We start from the raw sequence: 25653 nt of genomic DNA, 5'->3' as shown, positions 1-25653 counted from the left end.
TAAGAGGATAAAACCAACTATGGTACCTCTCGACAACAGGTCTACATGTTTCGCGTCTGGTGGTCCAGCTGGATCCAATGACGCTTCATCAGGACCAAAGGAAAAAACTTCTCCAAAATCTAAGCTAAAGTGAACCCTAATATGGGAAGGAAAAAGCAGTCACTTACTTTGATCTACTTGCTAAGTCAAAAAGGTCGCCCTAAGTAGATGAGGTGAGATAGTTTCTACAACGCCAAACTTTGTTATATATATTTTGCTGTTTTCTTCCTGTTTATGGCCGTACCATGTCCTAATAATAATTGTATCCATTATCATGTTTAGTTTGTAGAATTGTAAGATATGATGGACTGCGAGCTAGCAGGAGAGGCTGCTATCCAGTATCATCACAACACATTACGTTTAAACCTTGTATATATTTTTTCATGACTACTATTTTCCAGAATGTCAGTTCCTTTTCCTGACATGCAATCCCTTTGAGCTCTATCCTGATACTGGGGATGGTAAGCCTATGTTGTTCACATTTTCACATGAGTGTTGCACCTTAATCACTACATCTTCACGCGTGCACTAATTTTGGGATTGCTATTTTATTCATGTACATTGATTATTGTTATTGAATTTTTATCTACTTAGGGCGACCTTTTTGACTTAGCAAGTAGATCAAAGTAAGTGACTGCTTTTTCCTTCCCATATTAGGGTTCACTTTAGCTTAGATTTTGGAGAAGTTTTTTCCTTTGGTCCTGATGAAGCGTCATTGGATCCGGCTGGACCACCAGACGCGAAACATGTAGACCTGTTGTCGAGAGGTACCATAGTTGGTTTTATCCTCTTATATTTTTATTGAGAGTAGGTGAACATTATTAATCACCCGTTACTCTTATCTTGTTTTTAACCTTGGTCCCCATCACACTAACACTGATTAAACTTATGATTGATATTTGTCGATGGGTAACCAATTTTAACATTCTATTCTCTCCATCCTTTGCTTGGGTACTTGCAATCGGGCACCCTACCGAAACGATCTGTTCCTCATTTGCTACTATCTGAGCAATACGGTTAAGAGCCCCCCATTTGGGAGCCCGTTAGGCATTGCAGCACCGGCCTGACGAGGAGCCTTCCCAACGATGAAGCCAGTCATCCAGTGTGATGCATGAGGGTTCTCGCTCCTGTAGAATTAGAATCGCTCTTATTCTTTTTCCTTTTTCTTGGAACAGTGTACTCTTTCATTCACACTTCATGGCTTTGGTGGGAGTTGAGATTAAGCTATTAACTCAAGTGGCGATTTCCCCATAATTAATATATACACAAAACCCGTAGGTTTTCTTTCTTTAATAACCAAAAAATATTTCTTAAATGGAAGACATGGTAAGAGAAAATCATATTTGTTATTAAAAAAAAGTATTCAATTTCCAGAAAAATCTCAGCAGACGTGATGTTATTGGGCACTTTGGTTTTCATATGAAACCTAAAAACCACAGACATTTGTCAGCTATGGTGAGCAATGCAGCTGTAATCCCCCCGTGCATTGTTCATGACTTCACACATGATGTCACATATGACATTACCATAGACATAATTGAGGCATTATTGAGGCTTCTCAATGCTGGTATTTCCAAAACTTTATTGGGCTCAATATTTGGCCTTACCAAGCAGAATTTGGAAGCAGGGAAGCACCTTCATGAGGCCTAAGATGAACCGTGACAGTTTGCTGAACCTAAAGTGCAATCTTGCGATGACCAACGGATCCTAGGAACATTGTTGGACCCAGTAGCTGCTACTTCTCAATGGGGGATGGCGGGCAGGGGGTATAGTAAAATAAAATAAAAAAACACTTACTTTTTATGTACGGAGAGATGGTTCAGTCTCTCCTTCGTCCTCTTCTCTTCCCTGACTCGCGGAAGCCCACAGGCTTCCAGACTCCCCTACAATCACGATGCTGCTGTCACCATCATGACAGCAACGTTGTGATTGGTCTGAGCGGCCTGCTTTGGCGCTGAGACAGGAAGTGGAACCTTGTGCACTTTCTCCTCCCGGCCACAGCTGGGTATAGAAATGCTAAGTGCGCATGACTGTTTGACAGGCCGTCTACGGCCGGCCAAACGGTCATGTGCACTTAGGGTGCACTCACCAGTCCTCCTCCTGCCCAGCCCCACCATAACCTGGGTCCTGAGGAAAAATAAAATTAAAATAATGTTGCATTATTATCATTTTATTTTTCCTTTTTTTTCACTGCAAAAGAGGTGGGGCGACGCTCCTCCGGCTTAGCGGAGAATACACCACTGGGTGGACCTCAGCCAGGCCACAAGCTCAAGACACCTATCTCAACTGTTTTGTGTCTAAGCACGGCCTCTGGTCATGTTGCTTGTGCTCTGGTTATAGGGCAAGTCCAAAGAGAAAGGGCCTTAGGCTTTGAACTCAGCCACTCCCATTGTACAGTGCATTCCACCGTTTCAAGTTGAAGAGGCAGGTCTTTGGCCCGGTCTTGCAAATAAGACCTCTTTGCCAAAAGAGGAAATTTTTGGGTGCACCCAATAAGCTTTTGGCTATGGCTCTACACTCAAGGCCAATGCTCAGCATCCCCTCCCCATCAGCTTAATGTACTTGCCCTTTAGCTATGACCAGTTCATTCTGTGCATCAGGTCTGGCACTCAGTCAGAACCTGCACTGAATGTCCCAGCCACCATAATAGCTTCATTAATGCTATTATTGAAGATGAGTATGAGCACTGAGTCAATTAATGTATTTTTTTAACAATGAATTTATCTCTAGATTAAATAAACATAACCATTTAAAATAGATTTTTCAACATTATACAATGGCACTTGGCCCAAAAACGAACCCAGTGCACAGAACCTTTGACCATGGGCAATGGGACCTGGGAGTAAGGCTTGCTATGCCATGTCTTCTACCCAGCTCCCATGCCACGGAACCAGCTGTGTACAGTCGTCGACCATGTGCAGCGGAATCTGGGCACAGGGTAGTGACACAGACTATAAATATAGGGAATTATAGTTTTAAAAATTACTGTTAGATATGAAATGTAACATGCACATCATTTCATATCATTAAATAAATCTTTGGACATGTGTCAAACAAATCTGGCCAATTCATAAAGGCATTTGGCGATGTATCGTTAAGTGGCCAAATGGCTTGATTTACTTGTGTAAGAAACTTACAAAAGGTGTGTAGCAGCCACAAACAGATTTATCCATGCTTAATCATACCTCCCTATGATGTAATATCCTGATGTAAATCTACTTCTATGAGTAGGGAGTGGGTGTTCCAGGCTGAAGATGCCCTGGAAAGTTTGGTAATGCAGACAGAAGTTGATGGGCATTCATAGATTTCTCCATCACCCATTCCCACCCGGGAAACCGTCTGAGAAGTGCGCCTGCCAAAAGACAGGTAAAATTGCATTTCAGTGGTGGTGATGAGAATACCCATAGGTGGAGATAAACATGAAACAACCCCAGCATTGGTGGAGTTGTGTGAAAAGGGGTTTCTCTGCAGCGAATGCATTTTTCCAGTGGAGAAAGTCAAGTTTCACAAATGCCAAGGCCTTTCTTTGCATTCACAATGTAGCTGACCTATATGTGCAACTTCTAATGCAAAACGCCTTTGGCATAAATGCAAGTGGGAATTCACATTAGTTTTGCAGAAGCACCCTGAAAAAAGGTGAATTTCTCAAATTCAGGGATCTGCACCCACGTGAGTTATTAAACCTCTGAATGTAGATTTCCGAATTTCTTATTTTAATCGGGCCTTTTTCTTTTTGCCTGCATCAAATATCTTTAATTAGGTAACGATTTCAATACATTTAACTTTAGAATTTGATTAACATCCGGGATACTAAAATGTTTTTTTCTGCTACAAACATGTAATGCTTTTTAAACCGCATGGTGGTAAGTGATCTATGACAAACTACAAAGTCACTGTGAAATGTGCTTAAATTGTCTCCATCAAAGGCATAGATATGTAAAACTGTAGCAATATTTATATTCTATGGGGTGAGCATCATCACATTCGGCACCAGCAGTCTAAATCGCACTCAATTCTGCAGTGAATAGCAGGATATGTTGTGTTGAAATCCCACGCGAGTTGAATATTCCGCAGTCATTTCCGCCTCTAGATGACTTCCACGCACTGTAATTATTTCATAAAATTTTACCTAGCTATTATGTGACTCACCACAGGAACCAATAATCTGCATGTACTTTTAATGAACATTTACTTATTTTTAATTGCGCTAATGACGGGCCCCTTTTATTAACGTTATCAAAGGTGAGTAAAACACTCAGCCCCCCCCCCCCCCCCCCCCCTTGCCAAAGATGCAAAATGGTTCTAGAGGGTTGGAACTGAATGATGTGCAACTCGGCTCCTTCCACAGGAAAATAGGATCTGTGGAGCAGGTGTCTTTGTAAAACAAGCCATCACGTATAACCTGCAAATGGGTGTTAACATCATAGTGCAGTCAATGAACCGAAACCAGTATCACAGGGAAGTAATTATACAGTAAACAAAATATCTCCTACAGGAATGTCGCGGAACCAAGCGGCCTGATTCAGCACTCCAAAGCACCACGAAGCCCACATTTATTTCGAAGCCCCAGTGTTAATTTTTAACGCATTTTGTAAACGTATATACATATATTGAATGCTCCTGCTCTTTTACATACCCTGACACTGACTGTGTGAACCGACCCGAAAATTCGTAAAATGGGATGAAAATGGGAAAATTCGGGGAATATTCATAAAGAATCATTACAAATATAAAGGACTGTGTCCTCTTCGCACTTTTACTACTAGGGACTTAGAGGTTTTGGACAATTCACTGCTTTTTTTGTAACGTTTCTTTATTGGATTTGAAAATTGTCAAAATGTAGCAATTGGGGTAGACAGAAAGGTGTACATAGCATTACACAGTGGTCAATACAAATCGGGTAGCAAATATGCAATCAGCAGTATGCTGAAGCTGGTACATACAATCTCAGATCAACGTATCGAGATGTTGGGCAGTGCACAGTGACTGATGGAGGGTAGAGTGTTACGTGTGGGATAGGTGAACTGGGGTATTGTGAGAGAGGGCCTCTTTTTGACAAGGTTATCCCCCCACGTTTTGCCTGATGTTGATTTGACCTAGAAATCGTAGTGCCCTGGGGCCCTGCTAACCAGGTTCCCTGGGCCAGAGCTCTTTCCCTAAATCTGTTGTGATGCATTGGCACAATTGGATACACTCAACTACCACACCAATAACCGCCAGGACAAACCTCGCAAGTGTGCCAAGTTTGGTGGCACTGGGCCCTACCAGTGGCCAAGTTGTGCCAATACCCCAGGTACTGGTCAGTGGACATCGGAAACCAAGCAAAATGGCTCCCCCGGAGCTGCATCTGGACCAGAAGAAAGCCCCAGTCAAGGAACTTCAGGAACACCCTGGTCCTCCCACCAGAGTCCCCCCGTTGTCCTGCAAGCGACCCTGACTGTGACCTGCACCTGTACCAGAGAGCTGTATTTGCGCACAGCCTTTGGGTCAACAACTCGCCCTGCAACGAGGAAACAGCTGTGCCCCAAGGGTCCCTCACCCCTTGCGACCTCGACACCACAAGGGGACCCCAAGGTACCACCTTTAAACCTGTTCCTGCATATCTTTTCCAAGTGGTCCCTGGCAGTGGCCCTGCATCAGCTCCAAGAATCTTTCCACTGCTGCTCCCACCGGAACCGGGAGCCACCCGAACGTCTCCTTCTGGCACAGCGTGCCCACCAATGACTGCTACCAACCTGCCAAAGCTGAACTTGGTAAAGCAAATGTGTCATTTTATATGGATTTTTACAGGTGGCCTTCCATTGATTCCTATGGTGCATAATTACGCACAAAAAGACTGCATTTATTAAAAAGTGAAAAATTCATACCTTAAAAAGTACTCAATCAATTTTGATAATCTTGGTCTTAAAAATTATATAAAAATCTGAAGTATTTTTTAAAAATTGGTCTTAAGTAATTCCTTTCAGTGTGTGAGTTGCATGATTGATACTGTGAGTACAACAAATGCTTTGCACTTCTCCAAGATTAACCTAACCGCTCAACCAAGCTACCTCAAAAATTAGAGCATTTGGTGATCTAGTTTTTGCATCTGGAAATCAATGTGTGGTTGCCTGGACCCCCCTAGACAGTGTACCTAGTTCGTGCACTATATAGAAGGCCAGCCTCCTACAGGTATGAAGTCACACAACTAAGGAGATGGGGTGAAAACATCAGCAAGGCAGTGACAGCAGGCGAGTTCCTGCTACAAAAGAGACACAGAGCATGGTTGGACATAATGCAAAAGCCAACAGTGCAGTACGTTAAGTGAATGGCGTGGGAGTGCCCAGCATATATACAAGGGGAAGGGGAGTAGGGCGTATGTTGTAGTACTTCATTATGTACCCCTATATACCCTTGTGAATTGGCCTCAAAACATCTAAATGGGATTAAAAAGGGCATAATCTGGAACTATTCCCATGCAAATTGTAAAAACAGAAATGACTGTCCCTTTCCGCACTGAGTTAGGTGTTTCAGGTCGATTCATAAAGTCATGTAAGAGTGTGTAGAAGAGTAGAACTGTAGCACTACTTCCTCTATTCATAAATATCTTTGTGAATCAGCCCCATAGTTGACTGCTAGTTTCTTAATCAGATTGTTTGGATCCAAAAACAAACCATTAGGAACTTTAGTATTTAAGATATATTTGATTAAATAGGTACTTCTGGTACACAGGGCAGCCCCTTTTTGTTAGGTATAGTTACAACAATGTACATAAAAGACAGACTCACTGAAATAGGAAGACACAGGGCATCATCGCTCTTTATCACTACAATATGGTTCCATTACACCTAACGATGCACATGCTTGAATGGCAGTCAGCAATGTTACCCTCGTTTTGTAGAGTAAGGCGTTACTGGGTAACCCTGTATTCCTCAGAACCTGGGTCCTCTGAACTGTACAACCAGCCATGGTTCTGTCAAGCCAACTTTAAAGATCCAATGGATGTCTAAGCGGAGGCCATGACTGTGTCCTTGAAGAGAGATCAATCAGAGGACATTACACTACTTATTACTTTTTTTTTTACAGTTCTTCATTAGATAGTGTATTTCAATGACCCAAATATAAACAGGTGCTCTATATAAAGCAAGAGAGCGAAATGATGACATGCTCGTGAGTTGTGACAATGGTGAGAAGTGAGGAAACTGCTCTAAAGATCTCTAACTCAATGCCTGGCAGCATAATTGAAATACTTGTCAAAGGACAACTCTAATCTTGTATGATTGCCCATTGACAACAAGCATAGCATACATTACTGCGTGCAGTCCAAGCATACATATATAAGGTGCTGATGTTCTGACTGGAAAAATGAATATTTGTATAGCCAGGTTTTCATGATGACAGGTGCTAGAGAATTAACCATCCAGTTTTTTAATTGAATGTCACCGCTTGATTTAGAAATGAAGCACAGTTAATCACTCACACAACTTGTAAGATATTCAGGGTCAGAAGATCCCCACAAAGTTATCCGGTGCTTGCTCTAGTTGGTAATGGACGCAAGCTTGTTTGCTGTGATTGTTTTGGGGATCTGGAAATATTAAGAGTATGCCCTGGGAAGTTGGCCACTTGATAATCCACTTGCAAATCAGCAGCAAAAAGAGAAGCAATATAATGTCCCTACTGTTTCTGTGGGGCATTTTGTCCACCCTTTCAAAACATGTATAATATTTGTGGCCTGTATTGGTAGTTATATAGCACTTCAGAGGGTATACTGGAGTGCATTTAAATACTGCCAATGCCATCTGTGAGACGAAGGATTGTTATCCTGGCTCAGTAATGTATGTGCCAATAGAAGGGATAGATCTTGCAATGCTGTTTGCATAGACTCCCTATCCTGTTGGCTACGTTGGGTATTTTGTTCCATTACAAGTTGCAAGTGGAGTAGGCCTTGTTGGACCAGGTAATGCGGGTCATCATACTGGTGTAACAATGGCCACTTCTAAGTCTACTGTAGTGGGGTGCACTTACTGGTACACTTGGAGACTGGTACTGTTGTGCTTTTAGTTTGAGGTTTATTCATACAGTTTTGATGATTGTGAGGAAAAGAGAAAAACAATTTTTCCCAAAGAAAGGTCAAGCAAAGGATTTAGTCTTACTGGGATGTAATCCTGTAGTGGGGTCAAGGACGATGGGCTTGTAGGTCGATCAGTGAGGATGATGAAATGTGGGTAATGGAATTTGCAGTGCCAGGTAATACTCCTCTTACCCCTTGTGCCCAGTACTGTCACTCTCAAGAGTATTCTTTACCCATTCATCAATGATCCTTCCCGGGTTTGGCTTCAGAGGGGGTTGTTTGGGATGTTACACCCCCTAAAAACGTATTCTGTACTAAATAGTTGGGTGCAAGTGCCTACAGCCGGGTAAATATTGCTTTAAGTGTCCCTAACAATCCACCCTCCTCTCTCATTCCACTGCCCCTTAAGCCCCTCTAATGCCAAGCTTCTCATATATTGTTTTTTTATCAAGTTATCCCAGCATGACTGTCGGGAAGTCTGAAGCGCACATACCCCTACCTTATTGACCAAGCTACACCCCGGATCCTCTCTTACTCTCCTATGCTCCCCACAACAATTCCATCACAGAAGTCATTACTCCTCCTATTGAGTTTTCCACCCAAGGAACACAATAGTTGATTTAAGTCACAGCCGGGCTCGAGGCGTGGTGTTTCCGATCTCAGTTCCTGTCTCTGTGCATCCACATTGTGTTGTAGCTAGTTCACAGGGATCACGGATACCGGGTGAAGGGAAGTCCTGTAGAACATCTAAGTATGGCAGGTTATTTGAAAACTGTACACTTCAATTGTATGTCACATCACAGAATTAGCTTCCTGAGTAGATATTGTGAAACACTGTGACTGATTTTAATTTATGATTTGCATAGCCATTAAATTCAAGAACAAAACAGAAGTAATCAAGCAAAAGATTTGTTCAGAATTTATGAATTTCAAATTACAGAAAAATTTATTTGAGTTAACGAGTGCCTTCCTCAGAATACATTTATATTATCCTGGGCTAGCATTTTAACTCATCCTCTGCCAAGAGTCTTCCACTCTTGCTTGCTCGCAGTTTTCTTCCTCCTCCTGTGCTTTTACAGGGATGTGTGATGTATCAATCACTCCAACTCCGTTCCACACATTTGTCTCTGTCTTCTGTTTTTCCTGCCACTCCTTTTCCTTACACTACATCTGCCACTTTTTTGCAGGGTTTAAAGCTGAACCTGCCTTCACAAATACTTACATTTACTATTTGTACCTTTATTTGCCCTTTTCTCCTTATCTATTTTCTACCCTGCCTTTCTTTAGTTCTTCCTTCAGGTACTCCCTTTTTGTATTTCCTTCTGATTTAGTCACTATAAAAATAGCAACTGACTACTAAGATCAGAATATTTTTAAAGCTTTGCAAAATGCCATTTGGGGAAGGACACCACACAGGCTTGTTGTGTGTAAAAGGCCCCTTTATTGGAAACAGGTGCACTCACATTCTTTATACCCTAGGCCTTCCGCCTCACAAAACTAAAGCCTCACTAGACATAAAGGGCCTGATTCTAACTTTGGAGGACGGTGTTAAACCGTCCCAAAAGTGGCGGATATACCACCTACTGTATTACGAGTCCATTATATCCTATGGAACTCGTAATACGGTAGGTGGTATATCCGCCACTTTTGGGACGGTTTAACACCGTCCTCCAAAGTTAGAATCAGGCCCAAAATGTCCTACTACCTCTCTCTCCCCACCCCTGCCCCTCCCACCCCCTCCCCTTATTTTGAACCGCATGTCCTCTTAACCTTCGACTGTAAATCCTCTTGTCATAATCCAAACGTCCACGTTACGTCTCCTAAAGTCTAACTATCTGTCCTAATTTGTCCTGCTGTCTTCCACTCCCTTTTCACCTGCAAGTATGTTGTCGGCCCTGCCGTCCTTCCCTGTTGTCATATTCCTGCGATCTGGCCCAATCCCCCGCTTGCACCTGTTCTTCAGCGACAGTTACAACCAACTAGACACCCCCGTGCACCTCTTTCCAGAAAAAACAAGCCTCACCCCACTATAGTCTTGCCAGAAAAAATGCCCCTCGTAGCCCCAACCCTAGCCCGGGGAGGGAGGGCGGGGACAAAAAATCCCCTACCACCGGCCACCGTGTCACCACCAACAAAATGGTGGCAGCAACTAAAATGGCAGGCTTAAATACCTGCCGCCCCCCATAGCCCAAAAAGCGCCCAGCGGCGCCCGTGGGCTATGCAACTTCCCCAAACTTCCCGGGGGGGAGACCTCATTCTTCGGCAGTCCCCCCTGGGACCTCCTTCGTTTTAGGTCTCACCTACTGTTGGCAAACTGGTCTGTTTTATCCAACATAGACTTTGAGTGGGCTTTGTGACCAACCCTTAGTCATTATTCAGTGTCTTTTGTCTATATACATTCCCTGCTCCTGGTTTGATGGCTTTGCTCCATATTCCTAAGCTTATCTCACCGAAGGAGCATGCTGGTCTAATTGTATTTTAATCGGACAACTTGTAGCCTTCTGATACTGACATCAAAACGTTCATATGAAGGCATGAGGTACTATCTTCCTTCTGTCTCTTAATGTTTTATGTTCATTTGCCCACCCTATTTGGCGAAACAATTAGGCCACCCCAAACACTTGATGATCCTCTCAAACCATGTCATATTTTACATGCCGCCTGCCTCTGTATGTCAGGGCTTAGGGGAAGAAGTATGAAAGGAAGAAGCCTCTTCAACACTCTCCTTACCAACCTACACACATAAGCACAAAGGTTTAGCAGGGGATAGGAACTGGAAACTATGGAAGACTGCGCAATGGAGGTTGGAATGATAGAACAGACCACTTATGAACTTTGAGATACTCACTTCTGTGATCCTCGCACTGCTCATTTCGGTTTGAAATGAGCAGTGCGAGTATTAAAGCCCCCTCACTTCAGTTATAAAGCTGTTTGAGAATTATTTGTTTAGTTGGATGGCTCTTCTGTTTCCCAGTTAGTTGACACCAGACTCGCAGTTCCTCCACTTTATTGCTTGTTTTCCCCACCATTTCCTGTGTGTCAACTGGTGAGAGTACACTCGAAAAAAGGTGGGCAACCCCAGTAACCCTCGGACCTGGGTGTCTAACTATATTGCAAAAAAATGTTGGTCCTCAAGGGGGAAGTGTAGCCCTTAACTCCTGCGGCAATATTTTATTTTTGTCCATCTCTCAACACAATCAGATTGTTATTCGCACAATTTATTTAATTTATAATTTTATATTGGTTCAAAATCAGAATGCATTATATTCATTCCATACAGGTGCTCCTAAGATAGCGGTGCAGTGAGAGTGATTAGGGTGAAATGATAAAGTGAACCAGTGTTATATAGAATATTTACAAGAATGTGGCAAAAAATAATCAAAGTGGTATTCCAAATGACCCCTTCAATCCAGGTGTCTAGAAGCTACTTTTCCATTTGTAAAAGCTTTCCACATCACAATTATGTTGATGTTTCGACCCAACCTAAAGATTCAATCAACAATGGGTCATCATCAGGGCAAGGTGTTTTGTAGGTAGCACCTAAAGTGAGAGAACCATATGTCAGACTTTGTATTACAGATATAGCTCCATCGATATGCATTTATGCATTATTTTATTAGTGTCCATTAAATTACTGCTGTGTTTTGATTACATACTCATCCTATTAGATATGCACGGCTTGCTCAACAAAACATATCAGCTACAGAACATGCCCAGAAATCACAAGAAACCCTTTCCGCTCTCCATTTCTCAATTAATTAATCAAGGTGGAAAAATGATATTCATCTCCGATACTTCAATATCTCTTCGTAACTGCTTCTCAATAATCAATTACATGTAGGGCCCATCTCCATCTTACCAATACAGAATAGTACTGTGACAATCATCTATTAATTGTCTAACAACTAATATATTGGACTACTAGGAAAAATAATGCCCTCTCACCCCCATATGAAGTGAGTAGTGGTCATGATCAATAATTAATATTAATGAATACTTATGGTAAAATCAATATTATTTTCAATTGTTTGGTTGGAAAAATCTAATCATCTCTATCTTGAGACATTGCCCTTTATTTAGGAAAACAATTACTTAGCGAATGTCACACTATCGTACTCAAAGGGGAGAACAAGTAGTCAAGGAACGGCCTGTTTCTAATTAATGATAGCCTTTCTCTGTGTTAATTAATAATCACATGAAATCCCATCAGCATTCCATTGATAAATGAGAAACCATCTAATAATTCACCAATTTCTCTAGTGAGGATGTATCGTGTCCAGACTGAAGCAAGTTACAGTAAGTGCTTCAGGGCAAAGTTCCTTTCTCCGTCAGTATGAAGGTAATCGCTTTATTCACGAATCCCTATTGTGAGAAATAATTGAATCAATTAATGGAACTGATAATCAAGGAGAATCGATTTGTACTTAATAATCATACCATCTCCTAACATTACTAAAATTTTATATAAAAGATTGATAATCCTCGGATAACTCCCCAGCTTTGGTGAAAGTGGGATCCGTCTGCATTGGAGTAGTGAGATTTGTGACAGCCATTACTTCAGGGCTAATATCTCACCACAGTCAATCCGGGGTTAATCCCTTTGCTCACGAATCCCTAATGCGAGGAATTCACATATACAAAAAAAAATCTGAGTTTGAGAAAAAGGTTGCCTGTAACTAGGATAAATGAAATCTCTTACTTACATCAGCAAGCTTTTGATTTTCAGTTAATTTTTAGGGCTTCCACTTAGGGAGATTTTTGTCTGAAGAATTATGCTGATGGTACAGCTGCCTATGGGTCTTTAATTTGCCACCAGTAAAATGAGTATTCTTGATGTTGGCACCATATTACATAATATATTGTATTTGCTTTATTGTCAGTTATATTTCCATAAATACCTTTTCGCACAACAAATGAAAGTACTACCAACACAGATCTGTTTACAAGATATGGTCAGTGTCACTGACAAAGAAAAACACTGTCAACACAAAACTGTTTACGTCATGATGATCTTGTGGCAACGTGCATTGTTTTAAAGAAAGAAGCAACCTGGTAGCAAGCACCCTGCAGTTGCTAAACCCTTCGAAAAGGAAAAAGTAATCGAAAAAATGGAAGGTGACTGCAAGCGGGAAGCAAGTGAGGGGTTGGGGAAAAGTAAACACCAACAAGTGGCAGACAGAGGGGGGTTGGGGACATGCTGAGTGAACTTTGGGGGTGATACGAGCAGTGCAGAGTCTGCAGGGGGCAGGGATGTGACGGAGAAGCAGCAAGGGAGTGCTGAGAATAAGAAACACATGCACTCCCACGGAGTGCCGAAAGAAAAAGGAACACGTATTACCTCCCGTCCCTCCCTTGCCTTCCTTTAGACCAATGAGGGTCCCTGCCTCCCCATAGACCCTCCCCCTTCCCCTTAAACCCCCCCCACCCCCACCACCTCCTGTTCTTTTTTGTCTAGCCCGCTAGACTTACCTTCTTCTTCTTCCACGGCGGGGCCTGGGGGTCTTCGGCTATGCTCTCCTCGAGGCGCGGAGCTCCTCGGGGAGGGTTCCTGGCGGTCGCGTCTTCGAGAGGCGGGCATGGCTGCCTTGGAGACGCGTCCTGGGAGTCAGCTGACGAGGTCGGTCGGCTCTTTGCGGCTGGGGCTACGATTTCCGGATCTTCAGCTAGCGGAGCCAAGCTGAGGTGCCAGTTTGGATTTTCGGCATTTTGGGCGGTAGGACGGGCGTTCTGCCCGTGTTTTTAACAGGTTTTTGTTAATTGTTTAGGTGTTTTCATTTGCTGTTTCTTTTTTAGAGGAGGGTCTTTCTCTGTTATTTAAAGAGGTTGGGGTCCTGTGGCTGACATTTCTGGTTTGTATCATACCGAAGGTACCTGCCAAAAGACGTAGGATTGTTTCCTCTTCATCGGGGGAGGATGGTGAGGTTCCCTTCTCCACGCCTGGGGGTCGCCAGGTTCCGGTGGGGGCTTCTGCGCCTCTCATGTCCAGAGAAGAGGTTCAGGACATGATTGAGGTGGCCGTCTCTCGGGCTCTCCAAGCAGGGGTGGCCAGGACTGGTCGTTCTCTGGGGGCCCGTCCTCATGGGACTGCGGAGAGGTCCTCTTCTGGGGATGATGATGATGACGCTCCATCTACTTCTGGTGGGAAATATGTCTCCAGGGAAGAGATGTGGAAGGTGATGTCGCATGTTCGGGCAATTTAGGTTTTCCTGTGTTTCAGCCTACGGGATCGGATTCACATTTGTTCCCTCAGTATCAAACACCTTCTAAGTTTGCCATGCCTTTTCAGGGCCCTGTAAAGGAAATGGTATTCTGGGAATGGAAAGATGTGGAGAAGTCTCAGGTGCCACAGTTCCTTCGGAAACTGTACTTACTGGAGGGGGAGGATGTGTTACGTCCCTCAATTAAACTGGATTCCATTTTTACGACCCTGATTGGCAAGACGGCAGTCAATCCGGAGGATTGTGTGCCTACGGATGCCACTGACCGTAAGGTGGATTCTGGTCTTAAGAGGGCTTTTGCGGTGGAGAATTTGGCTCTCAGAGCGGGTATATTTTCTCCTTATTCTGCACAATCTTTGGTGCAGGATTTTGACAAGCTGGCAGTGGCTGTTCAGGAAGGTTCGGAGTGCTCGGAACTTCTGACTGTTATGGAGCAGCAGGCCAGGTTGATATTAGACATGTCTTCTGATGTGGTCCGTACTTCGGCTCTGGCATCGGGAGCTTTGATTGGGGCTCATAGGTCCCTCTGGTTGAGGTTGTGGAAGGCGGATCCTGGGGAGAAATCTGCTCTCCTGAGACTGCTTTTTGAGGGGCGTAATTTGTTTGGTGATCAGTTGCCTTCCTTGCTTTCCAAGGCATTTAAGGAGAGGAAACACGCCTTGCCTTACAAAGGTGGATCTTCTTCTGGCAAGGGTTGGAGGAAGCATTCACTCTCATCTCCCAAGATGCATTCCAACATTTTTTCTTTCAAGAAATGTTGTTTTCAGACCAGTTTTTCTCCTAAGAAGTCTGCCCCTTCGAACCGGGGTGGGTTCAAGAAGGGTTCCTGACAATCATTGTGGGCCTGGCATAGGGCAGGTTGGGGGACGGCTGAGGCACTTTCTTTCGGTGTGGCAGGAGAGTGTCAGCGATCGTTGGGTGCTGGACATTGAGGACAATGGCTACACCATGGATTTCGAAGTGGTTCCTCCAGATTCCGGGGTGGGTCCCACTCCTCTGCCTGCAGTCGAGGCCCAGAGACAGGCGTTGTTGGATGGGGTCTGGGACTTGCTTCTCAAGGGGGCCATCTCCCAGGTTCCTGTGGGGGAGAGAGGTCTGGGCACTTATTCAGTCTTGTTTCTGGTTCAGAAGGTGTCAGGGGTTTTTCGGCCTGTCCTCAATCTGAAAGGGGTGAATTCCTGGATCAGGACTGTACATTTCCGTATGCTGTCCATTCAGACTATATTCCCTCTGGTCAGTCCGGGGGATTTCCTGGCAGCTCTAGGTCTGCAGGATGCTTACCTGCATGTTCCAGTGGCTCAGTCTTCTCAGCGATTCCTACGTTTTGCGGTAGGCCTGGACCATTATCAGTTTTGTGTTCTACCTTTCGGCCTCAAGTCCTCTCCCCGCATTTTCACCAAGGTGCTGGCCCCTCTGGTGGCTCTTCTACATTCAGAAGGGGTGTTTATTCATCCTTATCTGGACGATATTCTAATCCAAGCATCCTCTCAGGAGCTGTTGCGGTGGCATGTGGCCCGGGTTCTGGTGGTCCTGCAAAACAACGAGTTTTTGGTCAACTGGGGGAAGTCAGATTTGGTTCCTTCCCAAGATCTGGTGTTTCTAGGGGCTCGGTTTCTGACTCTTCGAGGTTTGGTGACTGTGTCGGAGAAGCGGTTGTTGGTCCTCCAGTCTCTGGTGAGGTCGATCTTGTTGCAGCCTGCTCCCAGGGCCCTTCAGTGGTTACGTCTGCAGGGTCATTTGGAGTCAGTGATTTTTCTGGTTCCCTGGGCACGGTTCCATCTTCTTTCCCTGATGAACTGGTTCCTGGTTCATTGGTCTCCAGGGTCAAGTTCTCTGCTGGCACGGATACCGGTGTCGGGGTTGGTTCGCAGGGAGTTCGGTTGGTGGCTGGTGACTGCTCATCTTCGGGTAGGGGTGTCTTTATCTCCTCCTCTCCCGGTGGTGGTGACGACCAATGCCAGCCTCTTCGGTTGGGGGTCTTGGATGGGGTCGGCTCAGATCCAGGGGTTTTGGTCACCTCTGGAAGCCAGACGCTCTTCGAATTGGCGGGAGTTGAAGGCGGTGATTCTGGCTCTGATTCATTTTCAGGTCTCCCTGAAAGGGGTTACGGTTCTTATTCGGACAGACAACTTGGTGACCAAAGCTTATGTAAACCGGCAGGGGGGTACCCGGTCGGGGGCTCTGTTTTGTTTGGGCTCAGGAATGGGTTCTTTCCCTGCGTGCCACCTACATTCGGGGGGGTGGTCAATTTTCGGGCGGATCTTCTGAGCAGGGTGATTCTTTCCTCTCAACTTTTCTCCCTCCGGTGGTCTCTGTTTCATCATTTGGTTCACCTATGGGGTCTTCCGGTGGTGGATGTGTTTGGGTCTCCAGAGAATGCGAAACTCAGTCGCTTTTGCTCCCGGTTTCGTTGTCCTCAGGCTTGGGAGGTGGACGGGATGTCGTGTCCTTGGCCTCGGGGTCTTTTGTACGCTTTCCCGCCCTTTCAGTTGCTCTGGGCGTTTCTGTTGCAGGTACGTCTTTTGAGAGCCAGGGTTATCTTGATTGCGCCCCATTGGCCGAGGGCGAATTGGTTTCCGTGGCTTCAGTTGAAGGCGTCGGGACAGGTGTGGACTCTTCCTCTCTGTCTGTCACCTCTGGAGTTTCCTTGCCTCTCGATGGGGTCATTGAGGCGGTTGCACTTGACGGCCTGGAAGTTGAACGGCGGGGTTTGACGGGTTTGGGTGTTCCGGTAGCTTTGAGTTCTACTTTGCTGGCTTCCCTGTCTTATGGTAGGCAGTGGAAAGTTTTTTCTTCTTGGTGTTTCCGGCATTAGTTGGATCCTACGTCCACTTCTCTTTTTGATGTGATGCAATTTTTACAGGATGGTGCCCAGTTGGGTTTGTCGGTGGCTTCTTTACGGGTGCAGTGGGCGGCGATTCAGGCTTTTAGGAGTCCATGGCGTAATCTGTCTGATGAGGGTCATTTGATGCCTCGGATTTTCCAAGGTCTTTTTAACTTGTTTCCTCGTCCGGTGCATTCCTTTCCTTCCTGGGATCTTTCATTGGTATTGGATGCTTTGACGTCGCTCCCTTTGAACCTCTGGGGGACTGTGACTTGCGTCATCTTTCTTTGAAAACCTTTTTTCTGGTGGCCATTACTTCGGCCTGCCGTTTAGGGGAATTGGGGGCCTTGGCCTGCTCGTTTCCTTTTTGTAAGGTTTTTCTGGATCGCGTGGTGCTTGTTCCAGTTCCTTCTTTTGTTCCTAAGGTGAATTCGTCTTTCCATGCTCGCCAGGAGGTCATCCTTCCTTCGTTTTGTCGGTGGCTTCTTTACGGGTGCAGTGGGCGGCGATTCAGGTTTTTAGGAGTCCATGGCGTAATCTGTCTGATGAGGGTCATTTGATGCCTCGGTTTTTCCAAGGTCTTTTTAACTTGTTTCCTCGTCCGGTGCATTCCTTTCCTTCCTGGGATCTTTCATTGGTATTGGATGCTTTGACGTCGCTCCCTTTGAACCTCTGAGGGACTGTGACTTGCGTCATCTTTCTTTGAAAACCTTTTTGCTGGTGGCCATTACTTCGGCCTGCCGTTTAGGGGAATTGGGGGCCTTGGCCTGCTCGTTTCCTTTTTGTAAGGTTTTTCTGGATCGTGTGGTGCTTGTTCCAGTTCCTTCTTTTGTTCCTAAGGTGAATTCGTCTTTCCATGCTCGCCAGGAGGTCATCCTTCCTTCGTTTTGTCCGGATCCTTCCTCGAATGAGGAGGTTAGGTTGCATTCTTTAGATGTGCGTAGAGCCTTGTTGGAATATTTACGGGTAGTTGCTCCTTTCCGTAAGGGTGATTCTCTTTTTGTGAATTTCGGTCCGGCCCGGAAGGGTGAGAAGCCTTCCACGGCTTCTTTGAGTCGGTGGGTTCGCTCGTTGATACTGATGGCTTATCCTTTGAAGGGGAGGTTCCTCCCCGAGGGATTCAGGGCCGTTCTACCAGAGGTATGGCTGCTACTGTGGCAGAGCTTCAGGGAGCTTCTGTGGTGGAAATTTGCAGGGCCGCAACTTGGGCCTCACCTTCGACCTTTGTTTGTAATTACAGGCTGGCGGACTTGGGCACTTTGGAGTCGGTATTGGGTCACCGTGTCTTGTCCTCTATGATGTAATGGGGGGGGGGACTCGGTGGTCTTTCTTGGTTGTGATTAAACTTATTGCAACTCAGTGTCCATCTCCTGTTTTCTCTTGCTATGTCTCATTGGTCTAAAGGAAGGCGAGGGAGGGACGGGAGGTAATGCATCCATTACTTACGTTAATGGCATTACTCCTAGTCCTACTCCCTCGCCTTCCTTTCTGTTCCCTCCCGCCCTCCCAGTACGGACCGCCTGAGTAGCTGCTCAGGCTTTGTTTTTGTACAGGAGGTGGTGGGGGTGGGTGGGTTTAAGGGAAAGGGAGGGGTCTATGGGGAGGCAGGGAGCCTCATTGGTCTAAAGGTAGGCGAGGGAGTAGGACTAGAAGTAATGCCATTAACGTAAGTAATGGACGCATTTCCCTGATCTGGAGCTGCAAAATAGTCAACACCATCCCTTCAAATGAATGGCAAAGAAGCTATGCTCCAGCAGAGAGATAAGCACAGAAAGAGGAAGGTAAGCCAGCAAATAAGATGCTAACAAATAGGACTGATATCCAAACAACTGTAAGCAACTGACTGCTTAAAAAGCATATGTTAGCAACAACAATGTGACATATTCCTCATATGGTGCTTTTGGACGAAGTCAGATTTTTAATTGGCCTAATGTGACTTGTCTAACATGAAGGGTCATAAATCTGAGCCAACTACAATCTGTGTTATCTAATAATATAAGCCATAATGTAAAATCAAAGAAAGTCTCATTGAGAGAAAATGTTGGCAGGAGTTGTCCGAACAGGTAGAAAATACACCTTGGATCTATCAAAAAGAACAGTCCTGCTATGATTAGAGGTCTGCAATAAACTGATCTGCTTCCTAAAAGTAACCTAGTACAATAATATTCTAGAACTCACCGACATTTAGCCTGAGCCGGGAACAATGTTGTACCCTGCTATGTATCAAGAATCTAGTAACAGAAAATATATGTCACACAAAATGTAAGCTTCATGCATGCTCGTGGTCGTCAAACGTTTGAACAACGTGACACCCACGGTGGAAAAAAAATATTGGTGCTCCCCTACAAAGTTTTCACAAATATTCTATTAAATAGACTTATTTAAACACTGCAGTTAAGTTCCGTTACTGTTTTCAAATGCAATCAAATACATGATGCCATCCATACTATTCTGGTCAGGCAAGCCTTACTAATGTGTAACAGTATACACAGTGTGATTATTAGAAGTGTGGGTGGTAGTTTTGAACAGTATTTGTAGTCCCTCCCCTTTTGACAGACACTCCCAACTTGGATATAAATGACAAAACATGTTAGTGATGTCCCATTAGAGAGCAGCTCACTGCTGCCCATTTTTTTCAGCTTAAAATAAAGCCCTGTTTTCAGTATAATGCTTCTTTTGGCCAGAGCCTGCCACTTCCCCTGGGATCATTTGAGGACCCCCTGGGAGGCCCACCCCACAGTTTAAAGACCCCTGATCTAGGTTTTAAGTAAGGCCTATGAGCTGGTGAAAGTTTTATTTCACCCATGTAGCTCAGCGAAGTCATGACATTCTCTCTGTTGATAAATTCCTGGCTAAGGCTGGTACCCACCCAGGCTGAAATGTGAGCCAAGAACAGCTGTGGGGAAGGGGAAATTGTCACACCCGAACTTTGCTGGGGGAATGGGGTGAATGACTGCTGTGGTACCTTGCTTGTGAAGAGGAGGATGGCCACAGATTGACTTCACTGTTTGTGTGTGTAGGTGTGTGGCGGGGGGATTCCTAGGAGGACATTGTAGGAAGGAGAGAGGAGACAATGGCTGCAGTGAGCGGTGGAAGGAGCCTAGTTGTTGGGAGCGCTTGCTTGGGAAAGGGAGTATGCTCACAGCAGGACCTTGTTGTGTGTGTGTGTGTGTGGGGGGGGGTTGTTAAATGGCCACAGCAGGGCACTGCTGGTGGAGAAAAGGAGACAATGCGTGCAGCAGGGCCTGGCATGTGAAGAGAAGAATGGTCACAGAGGGGCCTTACTGTGTGTGGGGGGGGGGCTGGGATTTACAGGAGGCCATTGAGAGAATTGGAGTGTTTGTTGAAAGAAAAATGACTGCAATGGGTCTTTGAAGGGGCAAGGCTTAAGCAAGATTTTATTATACTTTGAGGAGGCCATATTGCTGTAGCCCCTGATATCCTGAGAAGCCCTCTAGCCAGTAGACAGGTTTCTCATGACCATAAAGGATTGCTGAAGCTGTCCTTTCTCTTTTTTCAAGAATGCAAGCTGTGCATCTCACAAAATAAGAAATACTTGTAATAAAATTAATCATCAGAAGACTTTGCAAACCTCTAGCATAGTCCTAGAAATCAGAAAATTGGTGAAGTAAAATACCATCCCAAACCATCTGGTTTTATACCCAACGGTAGCACACATACATGTATATCCTACACCACATCATACAACACAAGAGTGTACTGTCATATCTAGACCACATTGAACCATGTTTTATGATCTATATAATCCCATCCCATAAATATGGGATCATATCCAAAATGCATCAAGCAGTACACCACAATATAAAACACAATACCAAACAGTGACAGAAACATACCACAACATACCATTGAAAAAACGTATCATGCTGCTTCAGCTCACACACGCTTTGGTTATGTGTTAGAACTCTTGATCAGTGTAGTGGAACATCATCAGCAATTACCTCCATGGACCACAGCGACCCTCCCAGATGCATTACGAAGGAAAGCAGTTATGATTGGCTCTTGTTATTATTACTGGCCCAAGCACATATATTGTTCAACAATGGATTCTAAAATGTAGTCTAGATTGCAATTATTTTGCCTGTAAAACATGCGTTTAAATGAGACTGAAACCTAAGTTGTAATGCCTCATATATTAACGGAGTAATTAGTTATGCATCTCTCTGATTAGTGCTCATAGACTAATATGTGTATATGGTATTTCTATTGTGCGAACCTAGCCAAAAGGGAGCGAAGCAATTGTACAGGGTCAAAACAAATATACATCACATGTTCAAAATCACAAATGTAGATCGAAAGCACGAGGGACTGGATAACAACTGAGAAACAATAGAAACTGTAAGTAAGGTAACTGTGTGACATATATTTCACACATGTAACTGAAAAGGATATTGTGCCATCAAAACTGGGCAGAGTTGGCTATTTGGCATAAAAACACAGTGCATCATAACAAAATCGTCTAAAACAGAATCTGAAAAGAGAAAAACGTGAGAAAACATTAATGACAACATGTTGTTGATATTCAGTGCTGGAAATGGAAAAAATCTCTATTCCGGAATCCCAAGTAGAGGTCAAGGAGAGGCAGCAGAAAGTAGGTGGAGTCATGATGAGTGACAGTGTCATGAGGAGTGGGGTCTCACTGTCACCATTTATTTTGTTAAAATCTCTGCCCAAAAGAAATTGGCAACAAGGACAACTGTGATAGGTAGGGCCTTATTTTGAGTTTGGCGGATAGATACTCCCTCACAGATTTGTCGGATGTCTCATCTTCCGTATTACAATGGTATGTACATGTCTAATATGGCTGGCAGGATATCCACCAAGTTTGTGACGCAGTAACCCGTCCGCCAAACTATAAATAAGGACCATATGTTTTTTTTTTACTTACTTAAATGGTCACAAACAGGTTGCATTGTAAAATATCGTAGAGCGTTAAAAACCTATTGCAAAGATCTTTGTATACTGAGCAAGTTCCAAGGTTTAATTGCAGCTAGCTGGTGATTAATGCACTTGCTGGAGGAGAGATCAGTGTGCAGTCTAGTAACAGGTTTGGCAATTCATAAAAAAGAATAGCGAGATAATGTGCCTGCTACAAACCTGTAACATGTAGGTCAGAGATTCATATTTTGTATAAAAAGCTCATTGGCTTACTGCTTTTGTTGGAGAGAATTTAAAGTTACTTACGGGTAACAATCGTAAGATAGCACAGTAAGTTATGAACCACCATCAAAGAGCTGCATGCAATCTGCAATACACAGGTCAGAACTTTGTTGTTTTTAAGTAAATGGCTGTTATTCTCAAGCTGCGAAAATAGCTCATTTGAGTAACTATAAACATTCATTAGTAACTTCTGTAAAAATTACTTTTAGGTAGGTATTAAACCCATTTTGCAAGACAGAAAAACCTCTCTGACTTGCAAAATGAGTTTAGCAGACCATCCTGAATAACAATTAGGACGAGGAGTGAAAGGGTTTTCCCTCCTAATTGTGATTCTGTATGGCATGTATCAGTGGTTTGTGACTGCAACCACTGTCGCAAACCATGGATGATTTACCAACCTCAGAATTGGGGTGGTAACTTATGTGGATAAGGGAAGGTGTCCCATTAGGAAATTGTTCCCTTTGTGAATGATGTTGGAGGACCTCAAAGGGAGAGCTTCACCGGAAGTTTTCCCATATTGATACTTTTTTTTCTATTATAGCAGCACAGGTTCTTTTACGGAACATTGGTTGCATTTATTTTAAAAAAATGTGAGCTGGTGGGAATGTCTTTGCAGGCCACCATCCCTGTGTTTGTGGCCAATCACAGGCGGGTCACAAAAAGCAACCTTCCTAATCAATATTCATTTGGCAGGGCCTTCTATGAATCCCGTGAGTGGAGATTTTGCATTGTGACCTACTGGTACATAGGGTGTATTGCAAAATCTGAGGCAGGCTAGACACATTTTGCATACAATCTGTGATCATCTTGTGTCACCTCTCTCTTATAATATCAGGCCCAAAATAATTAATGTGGACACATACACCTGATATTCTTACTAATAACCATTTACACATAGTGCTTTGTAAAGCCAAATGTCCCCATGCACAAGGAGGCTTAATCAAACGGAGTGCTCAGGGCCCTTTATGTGAGGCATTTGAGTTGTGCCCACCTCGAGCTGAATTAGAGGCCTTCTTCGTGCCCTGTATTTTGATCTCCTGAATGCAAAGCACACACTGTGGGGGCACAAACAATTGTGACAAGGGGTCAGCAAATTGCTCCGGGACACAGACAACATATTTTACTGGGACTGGCCTGAATCATTGACCTGACTGAAAAACAGCTGATGTATCCGAGATATGGCTCGACCCGCCACTTTTCCAGCACTGCTGTTATTTCTGAAGAAGAAATTATGGTTGAGAGAAGAACTGAGCCAATGATTACATCCCCAGAAATAATAGCCTCAGAGTGGTGGAGTGAGATGAAGGGTGCCAGCACCTCCGCTTTATCACCAGGTTCAGCAACATATTTCCACTTTGTGAAGCACTCGCTGCCTTCATCCGTCATAGGGCTTAAGCGAAGTAGGCAGCCAAGATACTGATACAGCAAAGTCACGGGACAAATAACCCCAGTGCTTTCGACATCCCAGATTACTTAGGTAAACAGATGATGTTGCTTGACAGCAACAAAGCCCAGAATAATTTCTCCCCGCGCAACGTCCCCCCTCTAAGGTAGATTAATAGTAGTACACAAAAAAGAGCAATGGGTAGAAATAACGGCGACATCAATAGCAGCTCCCACTCACGAACCAAAAATGTGCTCTAGGTCAACTAAGGCATAACACTGTGGGCTTCCTATGTCAGTTGGCTCGCATAAGATCACATGGTAAGCATTCCAGTAAAAACATAAATACACTTACCCTGTGAGAAGGGTGCATTTTGTCTGTCTCCGCACAAAGCAGACAAACAGCATGTGGTTTTCCATGTGGATTAGTACACAGTCAAAGAGGGAGAATTTTCTTTAGTGAGGTTGTGTTTTAAGGGCAAATAAATTGCCTATCTGCAGGTGAGAGACTTATCCCATAGGAAAGGACTAGGATGAGGAAGGCAGAAGAGGTGATAATGTTATTTACCAGATAGAACCAGGGCCATGGTATTACTGACAGACATAACCACTGAGTTTGAGAAACCTGCTCTCTCATTCAACTGCAACGCTTCTCATTATTTCTAGATCCTTGATTTGACTCAGTCTGAGAATATCACCTTTTATAAACATGAGTGTATATTGGATGCCACTTTCTTCTTTCAGAACTTGGCTGCTCATCAGTCTCACTTACAATTGGTATGGTTGACTCCCCATGTTCTTTCTTGGAAACATCTGGTATATATCTCCCATATGTTTGAGAAGTGAGTTAATTACCATTTGACACTGAAGAAAAGATACACAGAGAACTTTTACAATGTCTGTTGGAAAAGCAGCCTAGGATTTATTGTCCAACAAAATTTGGACACCTGCTCACCTGCTTATGGTGGTGTGCTGGTGGAAACATCAGTTTGAACCCAAAGAATTGTTTGAACAAATGGCACACTGTAGACCTTGTGAAAGCTAAACGGAATTAAGACAACTAGGCAGCAGAAGTAGGTTTATTGCTAATCTATGAAGGCTCTTATTACCAAACACACCAAAAATCACCAAAACCAAGATAATTGAGGGAAAGAGTGCCTAATGTGTTTCTAGAATTTACAATTCTTCAAGCATCTACAAATAGTTTTTAGTATACTTCAAGAAAGGTTGCTTCTGCTAAATCTATTTCTATAGCCATCTCACTAATAAACCTCTATGAGATAAATGTAGGCTTTTTTCAGGGGAATATGTTACCCATTGCCTTTCTAAACCTGTCTAGGAAAATTCCATTAGTATTTTCAAAGAAATATGAAAATTCCTCTTTAGCTACAGAATTCTTTGTGTTGGTCCTCACAGACTATTTGGCGTCCTTCAAAACTATCAATCAGGAGTGCCTTGTGACTAGGTTCACCAGGTGAATATCAGGAATGTGCTTTAAGAAGTTAAAACTGAATGATGGAAAAACCAAAATACTATTCAATTGAACTCTTGTTCCAGGAATTTCCATTATTATCTTTTTCATCTAGATGTTCTCTCTACCCTGTTAAAGCTGAAATGAATCTGGTTATACAAAGTGATACTACCTGACAAACCAAAACAATGCATGAATTGCTTTTCTAGCTACAGATCTATAGATGTTAATTTATTTTTTTAGATTGTGCTACAGGGTCATTATACTGAATTTTTTCCTTGTTAAGACGGCTGCAAATGTTGATCATTCCCAGACAATTTGCCATAAATTTGGGTTTTCACACCACATGTCATCATGGGATGGAGGCCATTAATTCAAGGGTGATTATGCATTTTGACTATAACACAAACCATGCAATGAGTCAATTTTATTTTCAAGGCTTGTTAAAGTGTTTTGGTCTTCTCATAAGTTATACACTGTGCTTGGC

General features: G+C 43.8%; 1 protein-coding gene across 4 annotated transcripts in view; it reads right to left on the bottom strand.

The window, feature by feature from the left end:
• Window positions 1–25653, bottom strand: part of RAPGEF4 (Rap guanine nucleotide exchange factor 4) — a 942686-nt gene that overhangs the window by 244374 nt on the left and 672659 nt on the right. For all 4 annotated transcript variants that reach the window (XM_069225351.1, XM_069225352.1, XM_069225353.1 and 1 more), the window contains one exon: window positions 21545–21623. In XM_069225351.1, the coding sequence (XP_069081452.1) occupies window positions 21545–21623 (79 nt within the window). The remainder of the gene's footprint in view (window positions 1–21544; window positions 21624–25653) is intronic.

The sequence above is a fragment of the Pleurodeles waltl genome, chromosome 3_1 (assembly GCF_031143425.1).
Source record: "Pleurodeles waltl isolate 20211129_DDA chromosome 3_1, aPleWal1.hap1.20221129, whole genome shotgun sequence".
NCBI lineage: Eukaryota > Metazoa > Chordata > Amphibia > Caudata > Salamandridae > Pleurodeles > Pleurodeles waltl.
The sequence above is the reverse complement of the archived record's forward strand: the minus strand, read 5'-3'. Positions and strand labels throughout refer to the sequence as shown.